The sequence below is a fragment of the Accipiter gentilis genome, chromosome 26, assembly GCF_929443795.1.
Source record: "Accipiter gentilis chromosome 26, bAccGen1.1, whole genome shotgun sequence".
Lineage (NCBI taxonomy): Eukaryota > Metazoa > Chordata > Aves > Accipitriformes > Accipitridae > Astur > Astur gentilis.
This window is the reverse complement of record NC_064905.1, coordinates 3,015,264-3,034,642: the sequence shown is the minus strand read 5'-3', so window position 1 is coordinate 3,034,642 and position 19,379 is coordinate 3,015,264. Positions and strand designations below refer to the sequence as shown.

The following is a 19,379-nucleotide window of genomic DNA, read 5'->3' as shown; positions in this document are numbered from 1 at the left end:
GAAAATCTGGATCCAAAGCCACTTCTGATGCTTCAAGTCTAGAAATGCAACCTGAATGACCAAGGTACCACCAACAATTAATCCAAAAACTAAGCCTTTCTTGGAGAGACCAATGTTGCCATTTCTAGCTGTCGACAGGATGATTTGAAGCAGAGGTGAAGAGCTGGCAAACTGCTGCCGAGGCACCAGGAGTCATTAGTGCTGTTTCCTCAGACAGAGGTACAAACCTCACCGTGCCACAGGAGAGCTGGCCGCAGCATCCCAAACCAAAGCCTCTCCTCTCCTTCGGGGAACGGTGCGACAGAGACTATGCTCCAGAGTGCACGTGGGACTGGGTATTAGAATGTGTTTGGTGCCTTTCTGTGGCATGTGCAGAACTCACAAGTATCAGGCTAAGACCCAGGTCCTTCTAAAAATCCAGTTTTGAAAAAAATCATTTCACTCTAACATACATACCAAGCATTTAGATACAGGGCTAGAACACAGTTCCTAAGAAGAGTAACTCTCCAAATAAAGTACAAGGAAAATCTTTCTTCCTAAGATGACTTTTGTTTTCTACAGGTTAGGAATGTTCTCAAGAAGATTAGGCTTGACTGCTATCTGCAGAAGGATGTTTTATGGAACTATCACACCAAGCGTTTGGAGAGACAAAAAACCGAGTGACAAGTGCTCAGCTTGTTTTTATTCACTTCACTAATCCAAGGCCTTTTCAGACTCTTGCTTGTGGTGTAATTCTAGTACCAAATACTCATTAATGTTTAATTGAACTAAACCAAGGTTTTCAATAAAAGCTAACTGCAATCAGCCACCACATCTCCACAACAGTGATAACATACACAAGTACGCATATCAGTCTGGGACTGTACACTTTTAACACATACAGCCTGTTCATTATGAAGCCAGTATTTCAATGAGTTTTAGGGATCAACTGTGAATTACTAGGCAGAAGCCCTTTATTAAGATGCCAAATTTTCACAATTCTGTATAACACTGGCCACAGTTTAAAACAGATTTTTAAGAAGTCAGAAACTCAAGTGTTTTCTGATGTTAAAATACGACAAATCTCATCTTCTATGCATACACCAAGGCTTGAAAGCTGCATACTGAGCACGAACACACAAATGCTTTGCTTTGTCACCAAGACTATTCTTAAGATTTTTACTGCTTGCCAAAGTGCACAGATATAAATTGTTCACATTAAAAAAGACATCAAGTAAAATATTTACCCTAATTAACATGTAGGAACAGGTCCAAAGCACAGATACTTACACAGGCCCACTATAATTATTTCAGACAACATGCAGGACTAAGTTTAAGAGACACTAAGGCCTGAAATAGCTGCATATACCTATTTTACCTTAGAAGACAGTGAATATTTACTAAACCCTATCAATTTTCTTCAGCAAAATGCATCTAGCATTTATTGGTACACTTTTCAAAGAAAAACATTACTCCCAACCCTTACACCTCAACAAGAGCTTTTGCAGTTTTATAGAAAATGGTGAAAAATTACAGCTGTTGTTGATTATAGATACCAGATGAAGGTGTGGTTGAATTTCAATAATAAATTAAAACAATTAAAATCCACAGGGATTTCAAAGCTCAATGTGTAAATATCATTTTGTATGAAAATGAAACCCAAATGCGGGATGTCAACTCCATAAAACTGACTAACATTAGATATGAAACAGTCACTTAGATCATGCAACCGTGCAGGCTTTTATTATTTTAGAAACAAATTTCAAAAGAAGCCTGGCAGGGTTTTACTTGCCTGACACAGCGTATGGTTCTCTTAGAGTTTTAACACACAAAACAGATATGAAAGGGACTTTCTCTCCTAATCAAGGGTGACATGGTAGTGCTCAAGGGTCAAAGTTGTAAGTCGTTTAAGGAAAGGGCACAATTTGGATGAGACCACGTGAGCAATATTAACATCTTAAAAGATAATTAAGAGAATCAAAAGCACAGAGGTGACATAAGTTATTCCTGCAATTATGCTGTCCATTATACAGCACTGTCTTTTCAGAGTTGTTTTTGACATGCCAGAGGAAATACCATTGACAGATGTCAAAAAACAATGAGTATAGGCTTCTGAGACACTCTGATCAATGGAACTTGCTATAGCTGATACAGTATTAACCATACTCCATGATGGTGATTAGCAGTAAAGAGCCCAACCACAGCCCAACTTGTAAGAATAGACCCTGCAGACTTAAACATTCTGCCACCAGTTACAGAAAAGCACACCAGAATTACGACTTTTTTCCACTAAAGTGAAGGGAAGCCAGATACCACAAACTTTTTCATTTTTTCCTGCATTCTCATAGGTGTAAAATCAGCAGGGACAGTAGCAAAAGCAAAACCAATTGCCCTTTAAAACAAAGGAATTTTACTTCTTTAAGACAAGTGAAACTACCTTTTAAAAGGTAGTACTTTATTGTTATCTTTTGATGGGATGTTAGCCCAACACAGGATTGATTTCAATCAGCTCAGGTTAAGCTCTTGGGTAAATTTATACAGCTGTTCTTCACATACCACATTACCTTCAAGAAAGGCTGAGTGTGGGAACAGTTCCCAGTATTTACTTCTTTAAAAAACAACAGAAGTTGTAAACGTAAATATATATTTATGTATACAAATGTGGTGTAAGTAAGTGTCAGCTTATGCAGCTCCCAAAAATTTCTTAGGAATAAATACATAATATGAAAGAACTGTCTAACTCCATATCAGCCCTGAGGTAGAAAAGCAAACAAAATAAAACTATAATTGAAACTCACACTTGCACATAATCACCATGACTGTCTATTTCACTTTATTTTTTAGTTAATCCCAGACACTCCCTAGAGAAGTCAACATTTAATATTTTGAAAACAAGCTGGAAGAAACATCCATACTACCTGAAGGAGACAGCTCTCCACTCAAAATGAGGAGCACATTTTTATGTGTATCACCAGACAAGCTAAGTCTTCTATAAAGTAACTTCTGTGAAACTGAGATGTGGGGGGAAAGGATGCTCCCTCCCTTCCATAGCCCTCTTCTACATTTAAGCCTGTTTTTTAAGAAAATAGAGCACATATGAAATTCCGTATCACTCCTGTGTCCTATCCTATGTTCTTCATTCCCCTCCAACTACTGAGAAGTTCATTTCAACCATGCTTGACAGATGAGCCAAAATCCCCCCATCACCTCCAGAAGTTGAATTCCTCCAGGTTTTGTGAAAATACAGCACTACAGAGAACAGAAACCCCCTAACATCCAAGCAGCATTCTGTCCCAGATACCAGGAAAGCCCATGCACACAAGACCACCTAAGCACACCAACGGCTAAAAACCTTCAGTGCTTGTAATACTATCAACCTTTAAAGGAACTTTACTTCAGTGGTCCCTGTGCTCAAGAAATTACCAGTTTCCAATTCCTTTCACGATTTGCATCACCTCCTCATCCACCCTCAGTGTTCACTGTTGTGTCTTGGCATTCTTGGGATAAGATCCACAGACTCACTGCAGGTGTGAATCTGTGCTATTATCCTGCCAGTGGCAAAGAGGACATTTTGACCACTTATTTCATGCTTATTTCCCCACTCTAGATGTCCACACATTTACCTTTCGAAGAATCAAATTATTCATTCTCCCCAGCAGCAAAAAATCCACAGATACAATTCCTTCCAGAAATTCATGGGAAAATATATGCAAATTCCCAGGAGACTGAAAGCTAGAGATTCTACATACCTAGTTATTACTGCTCCATATTTTTTTTGAAGAAAGGCATATAGCAAGTGTAAGAACAGATTTCATATTCCAACTATTGATACAGGTTTGCACTGATCGGTGACAGAAGATGTTCTGAGCAACTGAAGGAAGGAATCATGACTGGACTATGCAATAAAAATCCACAAGTGCTTTTGCTGTTGAGTCAGTAACAAGACCAGGCAAAGCAGATTCACTCATCTAAGCAGGCAGCTTTTTATTTAAGATTTAGGAAACTTAGAACAAAACTAAAATGTAATGAAGACTTCACAAATGAAAACACCTCTATAGTCCTTTCTATACCTATGGGGTTCATACGAAAAAGGAATTTAGACCTGAGCTTGCAGAGATACAACTTTTGCAACAACTCCGTTCCAATTTTAACACAAACTATTCTTCAGGATATGCTACTCAAACTACTTTTACATGGAACAACACTGGCATCCAGTGGCCAATTCAATTAATCACAGAAGTGAATGACTTCACAGCTGCCCTCCTGCCCTTCTTTTGACTAGGAAGCATCACTTTATTTATAAGAGACCATCTAAATCTGGAGGATGTTCTGAAAAGTTTGCATATACCTGAAGTACTAAACAAAAAAAAAAGTATTTATAAATGTACCTCTTGTAAAATAGGTATTAGTTTACCTGGTAACGCAGTGATGAAGTCCCGTTGTAACATGGGCTTCAAGTAAGAGTTAATATGTCCATGCTGATAGTGACACATTCGTGAAATAAGGTGTTCCACAAATTCAACTTGATCTGATTCAGACCACTGGTCAAAATATTTAATACACAAGTCTTTTTCCTTTTCGTAGTTTCCTTCTGATGGTCTTTTTCTTGAGACAATCACAGATGAAGTTCCATTACTTATCTGTTTTTAGAAAAGGAATATCAGTATTTAAATATAAACAATAGGAACAGCTTTCTAAGAATACTCTCAAGGAAGAACATGAGAAGATGCAAAGAAATAATGAACAAAACTAAATTTTAAAACACATTCTTAAAGCTATGAGTTACGTCATATATATTTCATCTTTCATAGATAAAGCTCAATGAAAGGACTTTGCACATAATTACAAGTCACTTCTTACACTGAAAGACTTTAATTCCCTTACAACTCTTACCATTTAAACAGCAAGGAACTTAGCTCTTTTTAGAACAAACTTGCCAGATTAAACCAGTGGTTTCTGCTGCATATTGCAGTCTGCCTCCACAAATGATTTACACAGGTTCCAGCAGTTGAAATAATACACATTTAAGAGACATACCAAAGTTGGGTATTAATACTCTAATTAACACAAAAATTCAAGACCCTCATGTCAGTGTTGAGCTGCTTGTCCATAAATGAAAACTGAGAATTACACGATGTCAAGGGCTTGTTCTGCTTTTGAAAAACAGCTCATGTCAATGTTTGGGACATCCACATAAAAACATCATTAAAATCCTGGGAGCTTTAGCTACAAATAAGGATGGTACACAAAGAACACCACAGGACTTACTGCTAATTAGTAAACAGAACCGAAGATTAATGCCAGGCTCTTCTGAGCCCTTCAGGAGACCAAGAGGGCTGCTGGGGAACAACTGTCAGCTCTCTGAAATATTCCCAAACTTCTTCAAAGCAAATTGGTTGAAACTCCTTGCCATGTGAAAGTATTGAATTTTTCTTTCTAAATGACAGTCACATGCTCAGAAAGACTGAACTGTACTCCCAAGTATCCTTTGGCACAGAATTGTCCTTTCAAGGTCAGCACAAACTACAAAATCTGAGAAGATCTAGTAACTTCTCAAGCATTATTCATTGGCGTCACTCTTCACTTGAAGGCTGAGCTAATTTTAGGATGATACAGTCAACTACATGCAAGGATGCAAAGATGCAAGATTTGGCTTCTCAAAAGCAAGAATATATAAAATCATGCCAGCTCTTTGTACACAAATGTTAGTCCTACCTGCCACAGGGTATTTTTCTTTGGAGACTCATCTTCATTCTGATCCTCCATTACTGATGTGTTCTAGGAAAAAAAAGAATTATTACTTCAATTTTTTTATTCTATGGCAGTTCCTTGCTCTACAAGCATTATGAAGAAGTAAATCAATTTAACAGATAAAATTCATTTTCCCAGTGAACAGAATTATCAAAGATTTCTGGCCACAAAACCTGGGTATTATAAATAAATTCCCCTTTTAACTGACATGTTTATCAATTCCATTTACTGTAAAGATAACTCCCCAACCCCTCTTCAATTTCCTTTGACAGGTTTTCATGCAGCCTTTCAACGCTTTTCTCACTGGGAAATAAATTCACTTTCATCCTACTCAAGCCAAAGTAATTAAACCTGTCAAAGTAATCAACTAGCACTTTCTGCCAAAGTTAAATTGCATACATCTAAGTTGGGGGAAAAGAGGGGAAAAAAAAAAAAAAAAAAAAATCACTATACACTACTTATATGCAACAGAATATGATTTCTCGCTCCCCCCCCCCCCCCCCCAGCTCTAGCTTACCACCAGGAGGAGGGACTGTTCTCTGCAGAACACCTCTGTAATTCACTGTCACCATCTTTCTTCACCCTGACTTAATTACAGTGCTCTCCCCACATCATAACCGCTCCTCCCTACTGTTTTCTTCCCTTTTGTTCAAGAATGAGAGATGTAAGAATTTCTATAAACATTCAGTTGCAAATGTTTCTTTTGGAGCTTACCTCAGTGTTTCAAAGTCTTTCACTCATTTCTTCCCTTTTTGTTTTATAATTATCTGCTCCCTTTTGCTGTCCCTACCATAATTACCATCTATTTCTACCTACTCATTGGTACCCCACACCTAGGCAATTACTGCTCATTTAGCTTCCCACCAACCCTGGCCTCCTCACCATTCATGCCCAGGAGACACCAGCGACCTGGCAGAGGGCTACCATGCAAAACTGAATGTCTTAAAACATTGTCTCTATTTTAGCCTTCCTCCCCTCTATCAGCTGTCTCAGCACGAAGAGGAACAACACGCTCAAGTAAAACACATGATGGAATAAGTCACACAATTCCTTTACTCTTGTCATCACAGACTATGGATTAACCCCTTAACAACTACATCCACCCTCATTCAAAACACAATTCCACCTCAAAAGCATTCACTGCTTCATCTCCTTCTCTTTCTTGCATAAGGCATGTACCACACCCATTCTGGTTTCAGCTGGGACAGAGTTAATTGTCTTCCTAGTATCCAGTACAGCGTTCTGGGTTCAGTATGAGAAGAATGTTGATAACACGCTGATGTTTTCAGTTGCTGCTAAGTAGTGTTTGTACCAAGTCAAGGATTTTTCAGCTTCTCATGGCCAGCCAGCAAGAAGGCTGGAGGGGCACAAGAAGTTGGGAGGGGACACAGCCAGGGCAGCTGAGCCAAACTGGCCAAGGGGATATTCCATACCCTGTGACACCATGCCCAGTATATAAACTGGGGGAGTGGGCCTGGGAGGGGATCGCTGCTCAGGAACTAACTGGGCATCGGTGAGCGAGTGGTGAGCAATTGCATTGCGCATCACTTGTATACTCCAATCCTTTTATTATTATTCTTGTCATTTTATTATATTTATAATTTTTATTTTCTTCCTTTCTGTCCCATTAAACTGTTCTTATCTCAACGCAGTTTTACACACACACACACACACACACACACCCCGATTCTCTCCCCCATCCCACGGGGGGCGGGGGGGGGGGGGGGGGGGGGGGGGTGAGTGAGCAGCTGCATGATGCTTAGTTGCTGGCTGGGGTTAAACCACAACATGCACCAAAACCAGAAAACTTGAAATATTAACAGTATTGCCCCTATAGGCAAGCCTTCCTCCACTGCCTGACTATACTGCTTTGTCGAAAGTTTACCTTGAACCCTTTTCTGCCTTGCAGTTAGGTATGAAAAAAAACATGCATCATATGGATGAAAGATTACATTATAAAAACTATGTCCACTAGGTGATGGTCAAACTCAAGTCTATCTAGTTATGACACACATGACAATGACAAACACAAGCCCAGGAGATGGCTAGTGGGGAATCCAAAAATGGACAAAGGCAGTAAAGGTTTTGCATTACTCCACAGATACATATATTTTAGTGTTTCTGGACATACACAAAACAGTAACACTGGAAAAATAAACTACACTTTCCACATTTTCAAAATTATAGTCTCTTGAGAGGCATTCCAGTTATTCATAACTACACACTGTTCATAATCAGCACTTTCACTGACATGCGACCGATTCACAAACCATGCTCTCCCACCGCACAGTGCCACAAGAGGGAGCACATATCAGCCGTAGACTTACTGGTACCCAACTGGCCCACACCAGTTAAACTATTCTGGAAAGTAAACATGACTCCAGGGAATTATGCAGGGGGGGTGGGAGGGGTTGTTTGGTTTCTTTTATTTAAAATTTGAATGTGTAGAAATACACATTACAGTCATTATATGTTGTAATAATGTTTTCAATTAATATGTCCTTAAATGAGTAAGGAATATCTCATCTCTTTTGCAGTTGAAGGCTAAATATATGCATCGATCCTATGAGCTAAGAGCAAGGAACAGGAACTCTCACTGAGAAATCAAATACCTTGGGTCGGCATATTCAGCAGAAATCCCACGTTATATCAACTTAGCCCCAACCTAGCTTTCCTTCTGTAGGTCACAGCGAGACTTTGCCATTGCTTTCTTCTGTTCCTTTACTGGGAAACATCTCAGAGATCATTGCTAACTTTCCTTGGGATGTAGGCTAAGAAGCATCTTCTAAATGTTACATCTTTTCATCCTAGGACCATATAATAAAGCCATAGCAGAACAGCCCTGCAATGCAAAGTGCGCAAGAACACAAACTTTACCAAACCAATCCGACTTCCACACTACTAGGCTGTTGATCGGAGAGCAAGTTTTTGTCTTTGGTGTGCACCTACTCAATTCTACTGTGCCTCTGTAGCTGCCTAGGTAAAAAAAAAACTGGGTAGCAGGCTTTAGGGAGATGCTACATCCTTGGCATGTCCACTGATACAAGGGAGAAGCACGAGGATTGCGTTCCTCCTGCCCCTCTCCACTTGTCCCTCCTTCTGAAGAGCATCAGAGCACAGTCTGAGCTAAGAGGACAGTGTCTTAGGTCCACAAATGGGTGACCTGGCACAGGCAGTACTGCTGCTGAGAGATATTTCCACGTCCTCTCAAAATCTGGGCCATGAATGGAAGGGCAGACTACATGGATTGATTTTTAGGCTGGAAATTTAGCGCTGTATTTTATGTATTTAACTGGGAAGCAGGCAGGTGTGTTAATTTAACGGTATCTGTTGCTACAGAATTTACTGCGTTTTCTCTCTTTTCCCATCCTAAACTCACTTCATGTTTTCTCTACTATATTTTAGAGGGTTTTAATCCTTCATTCTTTCCCTTTCTGCTCCCAAATGCACAGCTTGTTTTCCCTATTATATCTTCTCTTCCTAATAAATTCACTCTACTTCAGTCTAAAACACATGATTTTGGGGGTCATTCTGCAGATCACATACATCCTAAACTCAGACTCTAATGTGTCTCTAAAGCACTTAAGCCTACTAACTGAAGACTAAAAGATAACTGGGTGGATCCTGTCCTGTTGTCTGGAAGAAGCAATTAGAAAACTCTAATCTGTCCTGTACATCCACAGCACTTGGCAAAAGAAGAATTTCAAAATTCCTAACAGCTGTTGTCACTAGTCCTTGCTCAGGAAGGCCTCCAGCTCTTGTGCAAGACGACAGATAGGCATCTACAAGTTCAACTCTTCCCTTCCTCATGCTGTTCCCTTCTCTCAACCTGTATCTTGTTGTTCGCCCCACCCACCCTCTACATAAAGCTACCATGCCGGCCACCTCCACAGGTTTCCCAAGTAGCTTTAAACTGACATTATCATGGACTTCACTCCATTTCCCTGCAGCTCTGCTGCTGAACAGCATCAAAAGCTGGTGCAAACAATGAACTCTCAATTCCAGTTACTCTGGCAAGGCCATGAGCCCCTGCAATACGACTGACTTGCAGACTGTGGAAGAACAGGCTTGATTTTTTTACCCCCACAACCACAAGAGCCTAGCAGATTCTCACGGTGGAAGCATAGCTTCTAAATATTGTCAATTAATCCTGTTTATAAGTTCATTTTTTCCAGAAATTCTTGTTAAGTTGCTCACAGCTCTTACAAAAGTAGAATGATTATTTCCAACCAGCTGTCATTCCTTAATTAGTCAGCCTGGAATAAGCACTCTCCATCCCCTACTGGGAATGGCAGCAACAGCGCAGTGATAACAATGGGTCTAAGCATAGCTGTTTTCCATTGCCTTATATTTGTTATAACCCAGTCGAATAAAGTTACACTGAGAAAAGCCTCTGTCTTTATTTTCACTAACACTAAAACCAGCAGTGGCAATAAAATTTACAAATTGCTCTACAAGCTGTAGAATTTTAAAAGCTTGTTTCCTGGAGATTTGCATCCCGTATTCCTCGCCTAGTTCTGCAGTAACTTCAAGCTTTCTTTAGTCTTTCTGCTTCACAATACCGCAAGTCTTCAGGTTTTCTATGAGATGCAGATGAACATGGCAAACAGGTTCAAAAGTTACTTGGAGAGAAAGAGGTACTGACAAGGATAATTAGATAAAGCTCATTTCCTTTGCAGATTATGAAAACTTCCAAAATAAAAACAACCGTGAATGATCCCCAAAGGCAAAAATTTTATAGGTATTATAAAACTTCATAAATCAGTTTCAATTAAGATCCTTAGATACCTGGTAGCAACTAAAACTGGCATCTCAAGCATAACAGTTCCACGTAAGTATGGTTCTATGACATTAGGTGCAAAAGCACTGAAGTCTTTCTGTAGATGAATGGCACTCAGCCTGCAAGGCTCATCTCACTCATGATATATATGAAAAAAAGCTGCATCTTTTCTTGCAGAAATCTATCAAACTGGTACAGGCTAACCAGATTTCTGTTAGCTATAGGCAGGTAATGCTTGGGTTTGCACCATGCTTCAGGACTTGGGAATGCCTTTAGTCACTTAATTAACTCTGAAGAGAAACAGCATGGTGCAGCTTTGTTCTTTAACCCAGTTTTAGTTCCAGTATCGAGACAGCAATTATAGAAGTGATAGCAGTCATCCTGGGAACTGGGACAAGACACACAAGCAGCAGCAGTAGTACCTAGCAAGGCAGACAACATCGCTAAGTTTCTTTCGTGAGAAGCTTTTCCCTACCAAAGAATGGATTCACGGGATACAAAGGATGGATGGACAAAACTAGACAATAGCTGTGTTACCTTGGAAAAAAAAGAAAACAAAAAAAAAGAATAGCAGTCTTCAATTATTATATTTTTTGCTATAATGAAGGGGAAAGTGACAGAAAACAAGAACTTGTATTTCCCACTACCCTTGAGACTACACCAGTAATTCTGATCTGAGTTAAAGACCAAGCTAAGACTTTAAAAATCTAATTTTTGACAAAATTCCCACTCACTAGAAAAGACACCAGGAAATTTCAGTTAAAATTACAAAATAAGCAAACCTAATCAAAACAGTTCAGCTAAACAGCCTCTGACCTCCTTCAACAAATCATGTCTACATCTGACTTTAGAGAAGTTGAAGAAACAATAAAAAAAAATAACTAATACATACTTGGATATCTTGAAGTCAAATACAGCAGATAAAGCTCAAGCTCTGAATACTCAAGTAGCCTTCTGAAACCAGCTCTACCAGCACAATGATTGCTGAAGGTATTAATTACACATTTACCCAGAGGAGGAGAGGAATCCACCATCCTATGTGACAACTGGACCACATCAGTAAGGAAGAAAGCTGGGTAACCATCTTTACCATCTAAAAGCGATGAGCATGTGTCCCTCATGGCTTCCTGCTTTTAATATAGCCAGAAAACCCCAAATGGTTTAAAGCATTTCAAAATGAATGCAAGCCTCTGGTTAGGATGTAATGGTCACCATTTTCTAATCCAGGAACCTGTTAAACACTGTTTATTAACAACATCTTGACACTTGATCAGGGATAGGAGGGGATCATCTTCTTATAACTACTGAGAGACTCATAATAAAAATATACTTTAGCACAAACACTAAACGAAGTTGGAGAACCACTAATTCAAACTGCACAAGATGTGAATCAACTCTTCTCACAGCAAGGACCAAATCCCTTACTTATCGCAGCCCTCAAAATCGGTATATACCAGCCTGCAAAGAAATGCAAAAATACTACAGTGCTTCCAAATGCCAGATCAGAAATAGGTGGTCACTGACAGAGTGTGCTTATCGTAACCTCTGCGAAGATTCATCACTTCAAAAAATTTCTTCAGAAGCATAGCCATACGCTATATATAGAGGACTGACATAAAAGATTCCTATATCAAAGGAGTAAGCATGAAAAGATATGGGCAGTTTTATGTAACAAGATAAAATACACTTTTTTAAAAAAAAAATTTAGTGAGATAATCAAGTCATGCAGAAAAACCCAACCAACCAACCAAACCTTGAGAAAAGCAGAAAATAGAGCCCACAGCCAAATGGTTTTCCAAATAAGGAGTTTCTGAAAATATTTGATGGTAGATAAGCTCAATCCACTGTCCACAGTCAGTATAAAGCACTTTGAAAACAAAGCTCTAAGGTACATCAAGGTAAACTTGATTTAGTTTTAGGTAGTCTTGTGAGGAACAGGAAGTTGCACTCCATGATCCTTATGGATCCCTTCCAACTTGAGATATCCTATGATTCTGACTTGAAAGTTAACACTGCTGACCATGGACATGTCTATATTTGACATCTGTATTAGCAACTGCTTGTTTCAGCTTAAATTAAACAATTTATGTCAGCACTAGGGATCTGCACAAATTAAGCTCAATACGCTTCATTTCTTACCTAGCTAGCTATCCTCCCAGTTGCCACGTTTTATTTTAGTGCAGTTATTGTTGGAAGTTCAAACAAAAATATACTTTAAATACTAAGAGAGTCTACCAAGATCCAACAGCTGAAGGCAAAATTAGAAAAAAAATCCTCATACTGAAAATAAGGCGCCATTTTTATTTGGTCTCTGACTAATCAGCAAAAGGTTTACAGGAAGATAGGGTAAATTCAATACCAGCAGACAGTTATCCAGTTTGTGTTTCAAGTTGTGAAAACCAAACACTGTAGCTTGACCACAAGTTGTCGGTGTGATGTTTTTAAAAGATACCTAATCCTTTTACATGCCCAGTTTGACACCTCTCAAGGGCCTATTTTTTAGGAAGTTTTGTCGAGAGCATTAAATCCCCCCAAACCAAGTCACCTGCTCCTGTCTCTCATCAGAGAAAGAAAATCTCAAGTCACTCTTCACCTAAATGTTCCAGAACAGTTATTTTTTGCAGGTTCAAACTAATATAAGCAGGTAGTAAACAGGTTATCTTGTTTAATCTCTAATGCTTTGATGACTGGCAATTAGTACCACTATTTTAACTTTGTTTCTAAAGTATCAGTCTTCACCTTAACCTCATTACAAAATTAATTTGCTGATCTTCTCTAAATACGTAACTGCATATCTCTTAACATTCAATATGTCTGGTTTAACATGAAGTTAATCTCCAAAGTCAGATCAGCAGAGGACTAAACTACATAACTTGTTCTTAAAATTAAATTATACACAAAAATGATCAGCAGTTCAGAATTACTATTCCTATCCAATTCCACGAAACACTAAGCAAAGGCTCTGACTCCACCACAGAGCTGTTGGTAATGGCACATCCTTTTAATAGGCAGTTGTATGCACAAACTGCATTCTAAAACTGCCCAGCAGAGCAGTTAATTTGTTAATTCACACCCCAACCTGCAAAGCACAACTGCCAATGAAGTACCGTAACTGCAACATCACCCTGCTAGCTTTTCAAACTTCAGAAACAGTGTAATACAGATTCTCATAAAGGTTAGTATAAAAAAAAATTCACTGATTAAACTAGGAGACAATTTAGGATGTAATAAGAAACAACAACAACAGAGTGCTACTTCCATCCAAATTAACAGCTATTTTCCAGCATCCTTCTATTTCCAGTCAGCAAATAGATGTCACTAGAAAAAAATACAATTATTACAATCCCAAGAGATATCCAGTGTTTTCTGCAGGAGGTACAGTTTCTAAAATAAAACAGGGAGACAGGGAGAATGCTTTTGATCTGTCAGCCAATTCAAGTTCTCCATGTTTGGTTTTTTTTTTTTTTAAATATGTAATAGCTTATTACTTCTTAGGGGCAGGCTTACCTCAACAGGTACTGCGGGATCATGTCTTAACATACTCCTTGCGTAACTGTTTCAAAGACACCCCGACTCTCATTTAATTTTCTGAGTGTCTGGAGTAAAGAGTAATTAATCAAAAACTGCCTGTATCCATCCTATATTAATATGTTGTATTTACAAGGACAATGAGTACTGAATTGTGTAATTGTAGCAATTTGATGACTCATCCCTGCACCATTCTGAGTACTGAACCATGAAGCCTTGCAAAACTTGCACATCATGCAAACTATTTTGCTGAATATAAATGTTAAGTCCCAAATATATACACATATTTTTAATCACTTTCTCTAAACCTGCACCTCAAAACAGAAAGTACCAGTTTTATACAGAATCAACTTACTAAAAAAAAAAAACCAAATGCAGTTTTAAATTCAGCTAGGCAAGGTTTGGGGGTTACATTAAGCCTTGCTGTAACATTTGCCACAGTGCCTACTTGCTCAGCTCAAGCTGGTAGTTGAAAAAAATTTGAAGAAATAATAACAAGAATAAAAATAATAAGAATAATAAGAACATCTTACATTGTGAAAAAGCATCCAGCAGTAAGGTGCTGCCAGCAAGCCTTAATGCAGTGCTCCACCTGAAGCTTACTGATCGTGTTTTACTTCAGATGAAAACTGGTTCTATTTTCTAACCAGTTGGACTTTGCAGCCCTTTCCCAGCCTAATAGGAGGTTTAATTATACCTTCAGCTTACAAGTGTTGCTTGTTTTTCAGCTGTCTCAGTTCATGCCTTTAACAATACGGTCGCTCAGCCTTTCTTGGCAGATATTCTATGTGTGCAGTACATTAGAAATCCACATTCTTGCCCAGAGCAGAAAAATCTCAATACTTAAATAGTATATTAAAGCAGTCATCAGGCTTATCATTGATATCACTGCAAATGGTTGCAATCACTTTCCTAAAACATTTCTGAATTAACTTTCGTAACTCTAGAGTACAAAAAGAAAAATCCTTTCCAACTACAAATAATATTTTCAATAGTAAAATGTTTACATCAGAAACATGGCTATGACAAACTGGCTGTAGAAAGGTACACAGACACTAGGAGCAAGGTACTGGTTTTCTTTTTTATTTATTTATATTTTTTTAATTAAGAGAAGTTACCTCAAGTTCTCAGCTACAATTACTGTTATTGTTTTTGCACTAACAATATTGCTAATGGTTCATCTAATTAATTTTCCAAATAAACCTATTTAGGTAGAACCTATTTGCACTTCTAATCTTAATCCATCACGAAATAAAACACGTTTTCCTCTGTATATTTAAGACTCAAGGGAAACTTTAAATCATGTTACCTCTATAGTGAACTTGCTGAAACTATTGAATTAAATGCAACACATTTTCAGATCCACCGCATTGTGGATGCTTGTCCCGTGCTACATATTTGTTCAGACCATTTGCATCTACAAGTATACCAAAAGCTACCCTACATAACTATATTTTGTCAGGCAGTTAAGGAGGATTAGATATGTCAAGCGGGGGTGGGGTTTAATAATGGAAACATTAAGTACCACTTAGAAACTGTCTCAATACCTAGTAAAGAGCCTCTTCAGCTTTTATTTCCCATATTAAAAAAACCATCACAAATGAAAACCTGAAAAGAAAATACTGGCTCAAGATTATAGTAACTTTTCTTCCTTCCAGAGCAGATGCAAAGAAACCTCTTCAGAGTAACTCATCTATTCATTTATAGGACTTGCAAAAGGAAAACAAACTACTTGGAAAGTTGCATTTCACTGCTGACTGCTCAAATTAGTACATCCATAAGAACGACTTTAACCAAGGAATTCAAGCACACAAACAGCAGCTGACTTCAAGGACTCCGTAAGCAGCCAAGACATTTTAGAGCTAACTGATGCATCCCTAGAACACACTGCTTCTACATTAGCACTCACATTTCAGTGCCCTGAACCAGCTTGCAGGCACCTCCTACAAGCCAAGTCGTTCAAACAGAGTATTGTTTCCAAAAGCGTTTGTGCTGTGTGGACACCCTGAGTCAGGTGCAAGGCCAAATTCAAATTACACTTCACACTGTACAACGCTGTGTACAAAAGCTGCAAGTTGTACATTTTTCTCTGCGTTATATTAATGGGTAAACAAGGCAGGAAACGCACCACTCTCTCCTATACAATTAATAAGCCCCTTAACGGTATTTCACGTTAAAGGTAGGATAAGTAACATCTCAGAAGCAAATTTCAGGGTAAGCTAGTAATTAGATCACTTCAGATTCATCAAAAATAAATTAGCCTATGTTAAGATTAACTACGTTTGCAACTTGGCTGCCTGGTGCAAAGTTAAAATACTTCAAGGGTTATTCCTAGATTCCCAGAGGGAATTTAGGTTCAAATCTTTGCTGCTGGTTCCATGTGAAACCAACTCTGTCCAAATTTAGTTACCTCAATGTGCTGGCCAGAAGACAGGCACAACCCTCAACATGAAGGTGTCTAAAAAGCTGTATGAAGCACAGGACAATAATGGGCATCGGAAATACACACACTGCAGCCAGTTAAAGATTCAGATCATTAAGCCATTTTTTCAAAATCTTATCAATTTTTTTCTCATATCCACTACTGCTTAACACATCCACTGGAGCTTATTACCTTTTTCTTCCCTGAAGATCTAGAAAAGATCTGTAGCCCTTTAACCCTTGAGCAAAACAATAAAAAGGAACAGAAGGAAGAGAAGCGGCAGACATGCACTTCCAGCCTCAGAAAAGTGGCTGAGCAGCAAACATAAATACCACATATCAAAGCACACGTAACTGAAGAACAATTTAAAAATAAGCCACTCCAAACAACTACAAGCCCACAGCCACAAATTCACTGGCATTAAATACTAATACACTAGGACTGAAGAACCAAAAGAAGCTACGAGCTTCAATTAAACATTCAATACTTTCTTCCAAGCATGCCTATGTATTTTTTCTTAATTCTTCTAAGACTAGATTCTGGCACTTCTTCCTCTACATCCCTTCTTGGTTTCCCTGGCCACCAGAACTACATCAGAATTTATTTTCATTCTTTGTTTTTTTGCTCCTCCCCAGGGATCAACAAGACTTTAACCAGATTTTGAAGAGGTTTCCATACAAACTTTTTCTGTAAAAGTTATAAAAAGGTTACTCAAAAACACTGAGGAGTCTGAAACAATAAAATTGCAGTAACCCTCAACTATTTATCTTTTGCAAAATAGAAGGTATTTGCACACAAAAGAAATGTAGAAAAAGTAGCCACCACAATGAAATATTCAATAAAACTAAAGCCTAAAACTGGTCAGCTACCCCAAGAAAAAATCCTGTGCTGTTGTAAGTCCAGTTTTTTCCTCCAAAGATGCATGGCAACACATTCCAGATTTGGCAACTTATGAAACTGTATCAACCCCTCGTAACTATTCAGGAAATCCTAATTGTGTCTGAAACAGTCTTTTGCTTATACACTATTTCAGTGTGGTTTTGTAATTGCTGATACACCAAGCAACCAAAAACCTGGAGAAAACCTTATCTCGAAAAAGGCTGCAGACTAACTTCAGCTAAGGAAAGATGCCTTCAGTAACACAAGATGTAAAAAGAAATATCCAAATCATTTTTTTCAAATATCCACTCAGCCTTGCCTGGGGTTAGCTAGACACTCTGGATTTGAGTGCTGATTTTATCTCAGTATTAAAAGGAATGTGCAATTGCATAATTTAGATTTCACATGATTTATATAATGGATGTCTAAATGCGCCTGACCTATGAGGCCAGCACCATTTCTCCCCCTACAACTTCAAAATACAGTTGATTTAAAAAGCACATCATTATAAGACTCTACAGAAAAGGATTTGAGAATGGGACGAACAGTTGCCCAATGTCTCAGGTTGCTCTTTTTGGAAGATAATTTTTAATCTGTATCACATCAGTGACTTACTTTACATTGCAGCACACCATCTTGTAGTGGCGTAAATGAAAGGTGGCAAGCTGTTGCATGGGGCAGCAGATCAAAAAGGCAGGGGACAGCTGAAACCAACATATTGTGCAACGAAGCCTTGAAACCAAAGCTGTAACCACTGCAGCGTGCCAGCAACCATCTCCTTACTTCCTGAAGACAGCTGGGTTTGATGTCACTTCAATAGGAAAACTGCTGTATGTTTCTCTTATTTCTGAACAAAAGGATAGCATTACACAAAGTTCCAGCTATGGCTTCCATGGCCTGATAGGGAATCTGTAAGGGCTTTTGCTTCCGACAAACTGCACTGAAGGATAGCTTTGAAGTTAGCAGGGCTCAAAAAGAATTTAATAGATACTGCAGGACAATATAAAAGTCTCTACAGTAGAGTGATGACAATCATTTAGCAGCAGGCATCCTGCATTTTCACTATTCAGGCACTGAACTCAAAGGCATTTGGCCTAATTCTTATCGTTTTTCCCAAAACACATACTTAAATATAAACCTGAGACTTTCAGATTACATTTGCTTTAACAACCTGAGCTTAAGTACACAGAACTGTACGTGGATTCCCGTAACATTACGGTAAATATTTTTTCGGTATTATATGCCTTGAATAAATTCTCTAGTTCAAGTATCTTCAAAAGCAGACAAAAGAACTATGATTTTCAAAGTTCAAGTGCGCATTCAAATTTTGCAATCATATATACAACTTCAAAGATATCTTCACTTGATCCTTGTTTAAGTGATTTTTCAAGTAGGGCATTTAATTATTAGCTACTGAATAACTCAGAGAACACTCTGAAGTCCACTTTCATTCATTAGTATTTTTTTTAAAATATCATTTATATCTTTTTTTTCCTATCAAATTTAAACTCTTAATAGCCCTAATCCATTTAGTGCAATGATGTTCAACATTTATCAGTTACAACACATAAGGAAAACCAGCTGAAGTGTCCATAGACATGCCAAAAGAAGTTTGCATTCATACACTTTATAGTAAATATTTAGCAGTTGTCTCTAAATTGCTCTAAATTATCTTGTCTCTAAATTGGATAGACATGGATTTGACAGATGGACCGCTCAGGGGATAAGGAACTGGCTGGATGGTTGCACTCAAACAGTCGTGGTCAATGGCTCGATGTCCAAGTGCAGACCAGTGACAAGTGGCATTCCTCAGTGGTTAGTATTGGGACCAGCACTGTTTAACACCTTTGTCGGTGACAAAGACGGTGGGATTGAGTGCACCCTCAGCAAGTTCGCTGACCACACCAAGTTGTGTGGCAACTGACACGCTGAAGGGAAGGGATGACATCCAGGGGACCTTGACAGGCTTGAGAGGTGGGCACATGTGAACCTCATGAAGTTCAACAAGGCCAAGTGCAAGGTCCTGCACATGGGTCAGGG

At 38.5% G+C, this 19,379-nt stretch overlaps 2 protein-coding genes across 7 annotated transcripts in view; one reads left to right on the top strand and one right to left on the bottom strand.

The window, feature by feature from the left end:
• Nucleotides 1-19,379, top strand: part of MATR3 (matrin 3) — a 1,017,354-nt gene that overhangs the window by 469,538 nt on the left and 528,437 nt on the right. The gene's annotated exons all lie outside the window — the stretch shown is intronic.
• The window catches only part of FBXW11 (F-box and WD repeat domain containing 11), a 77,882-nt gene that overhangs the window by 31,705 nt on the left and 26,798 nt on the right, over nucleotides 1-19,379 (bottom strand). For all 6 annotated transcript variants that reach the window (XM_049829447.1, XM_049829449.1, XM_049829451.1 and 3 more), the window contains 2 exons: nucleotides 5,695-5,757; nucleotides 4,394-4,619 (listed from right to left, as the gene is read on the bottom strand). In XM_049829447.1, coding sequence (XP_049685404.1) covers nucleotides 4,394-4,619; nucleotides 5,695-5,757 — 289 coding nt within the window. The remainder of the gene's footprint in view (nucleotides 1-4,393; nucleotides 4,620-5,694; nucleotides 5,758-19,379) is intronic.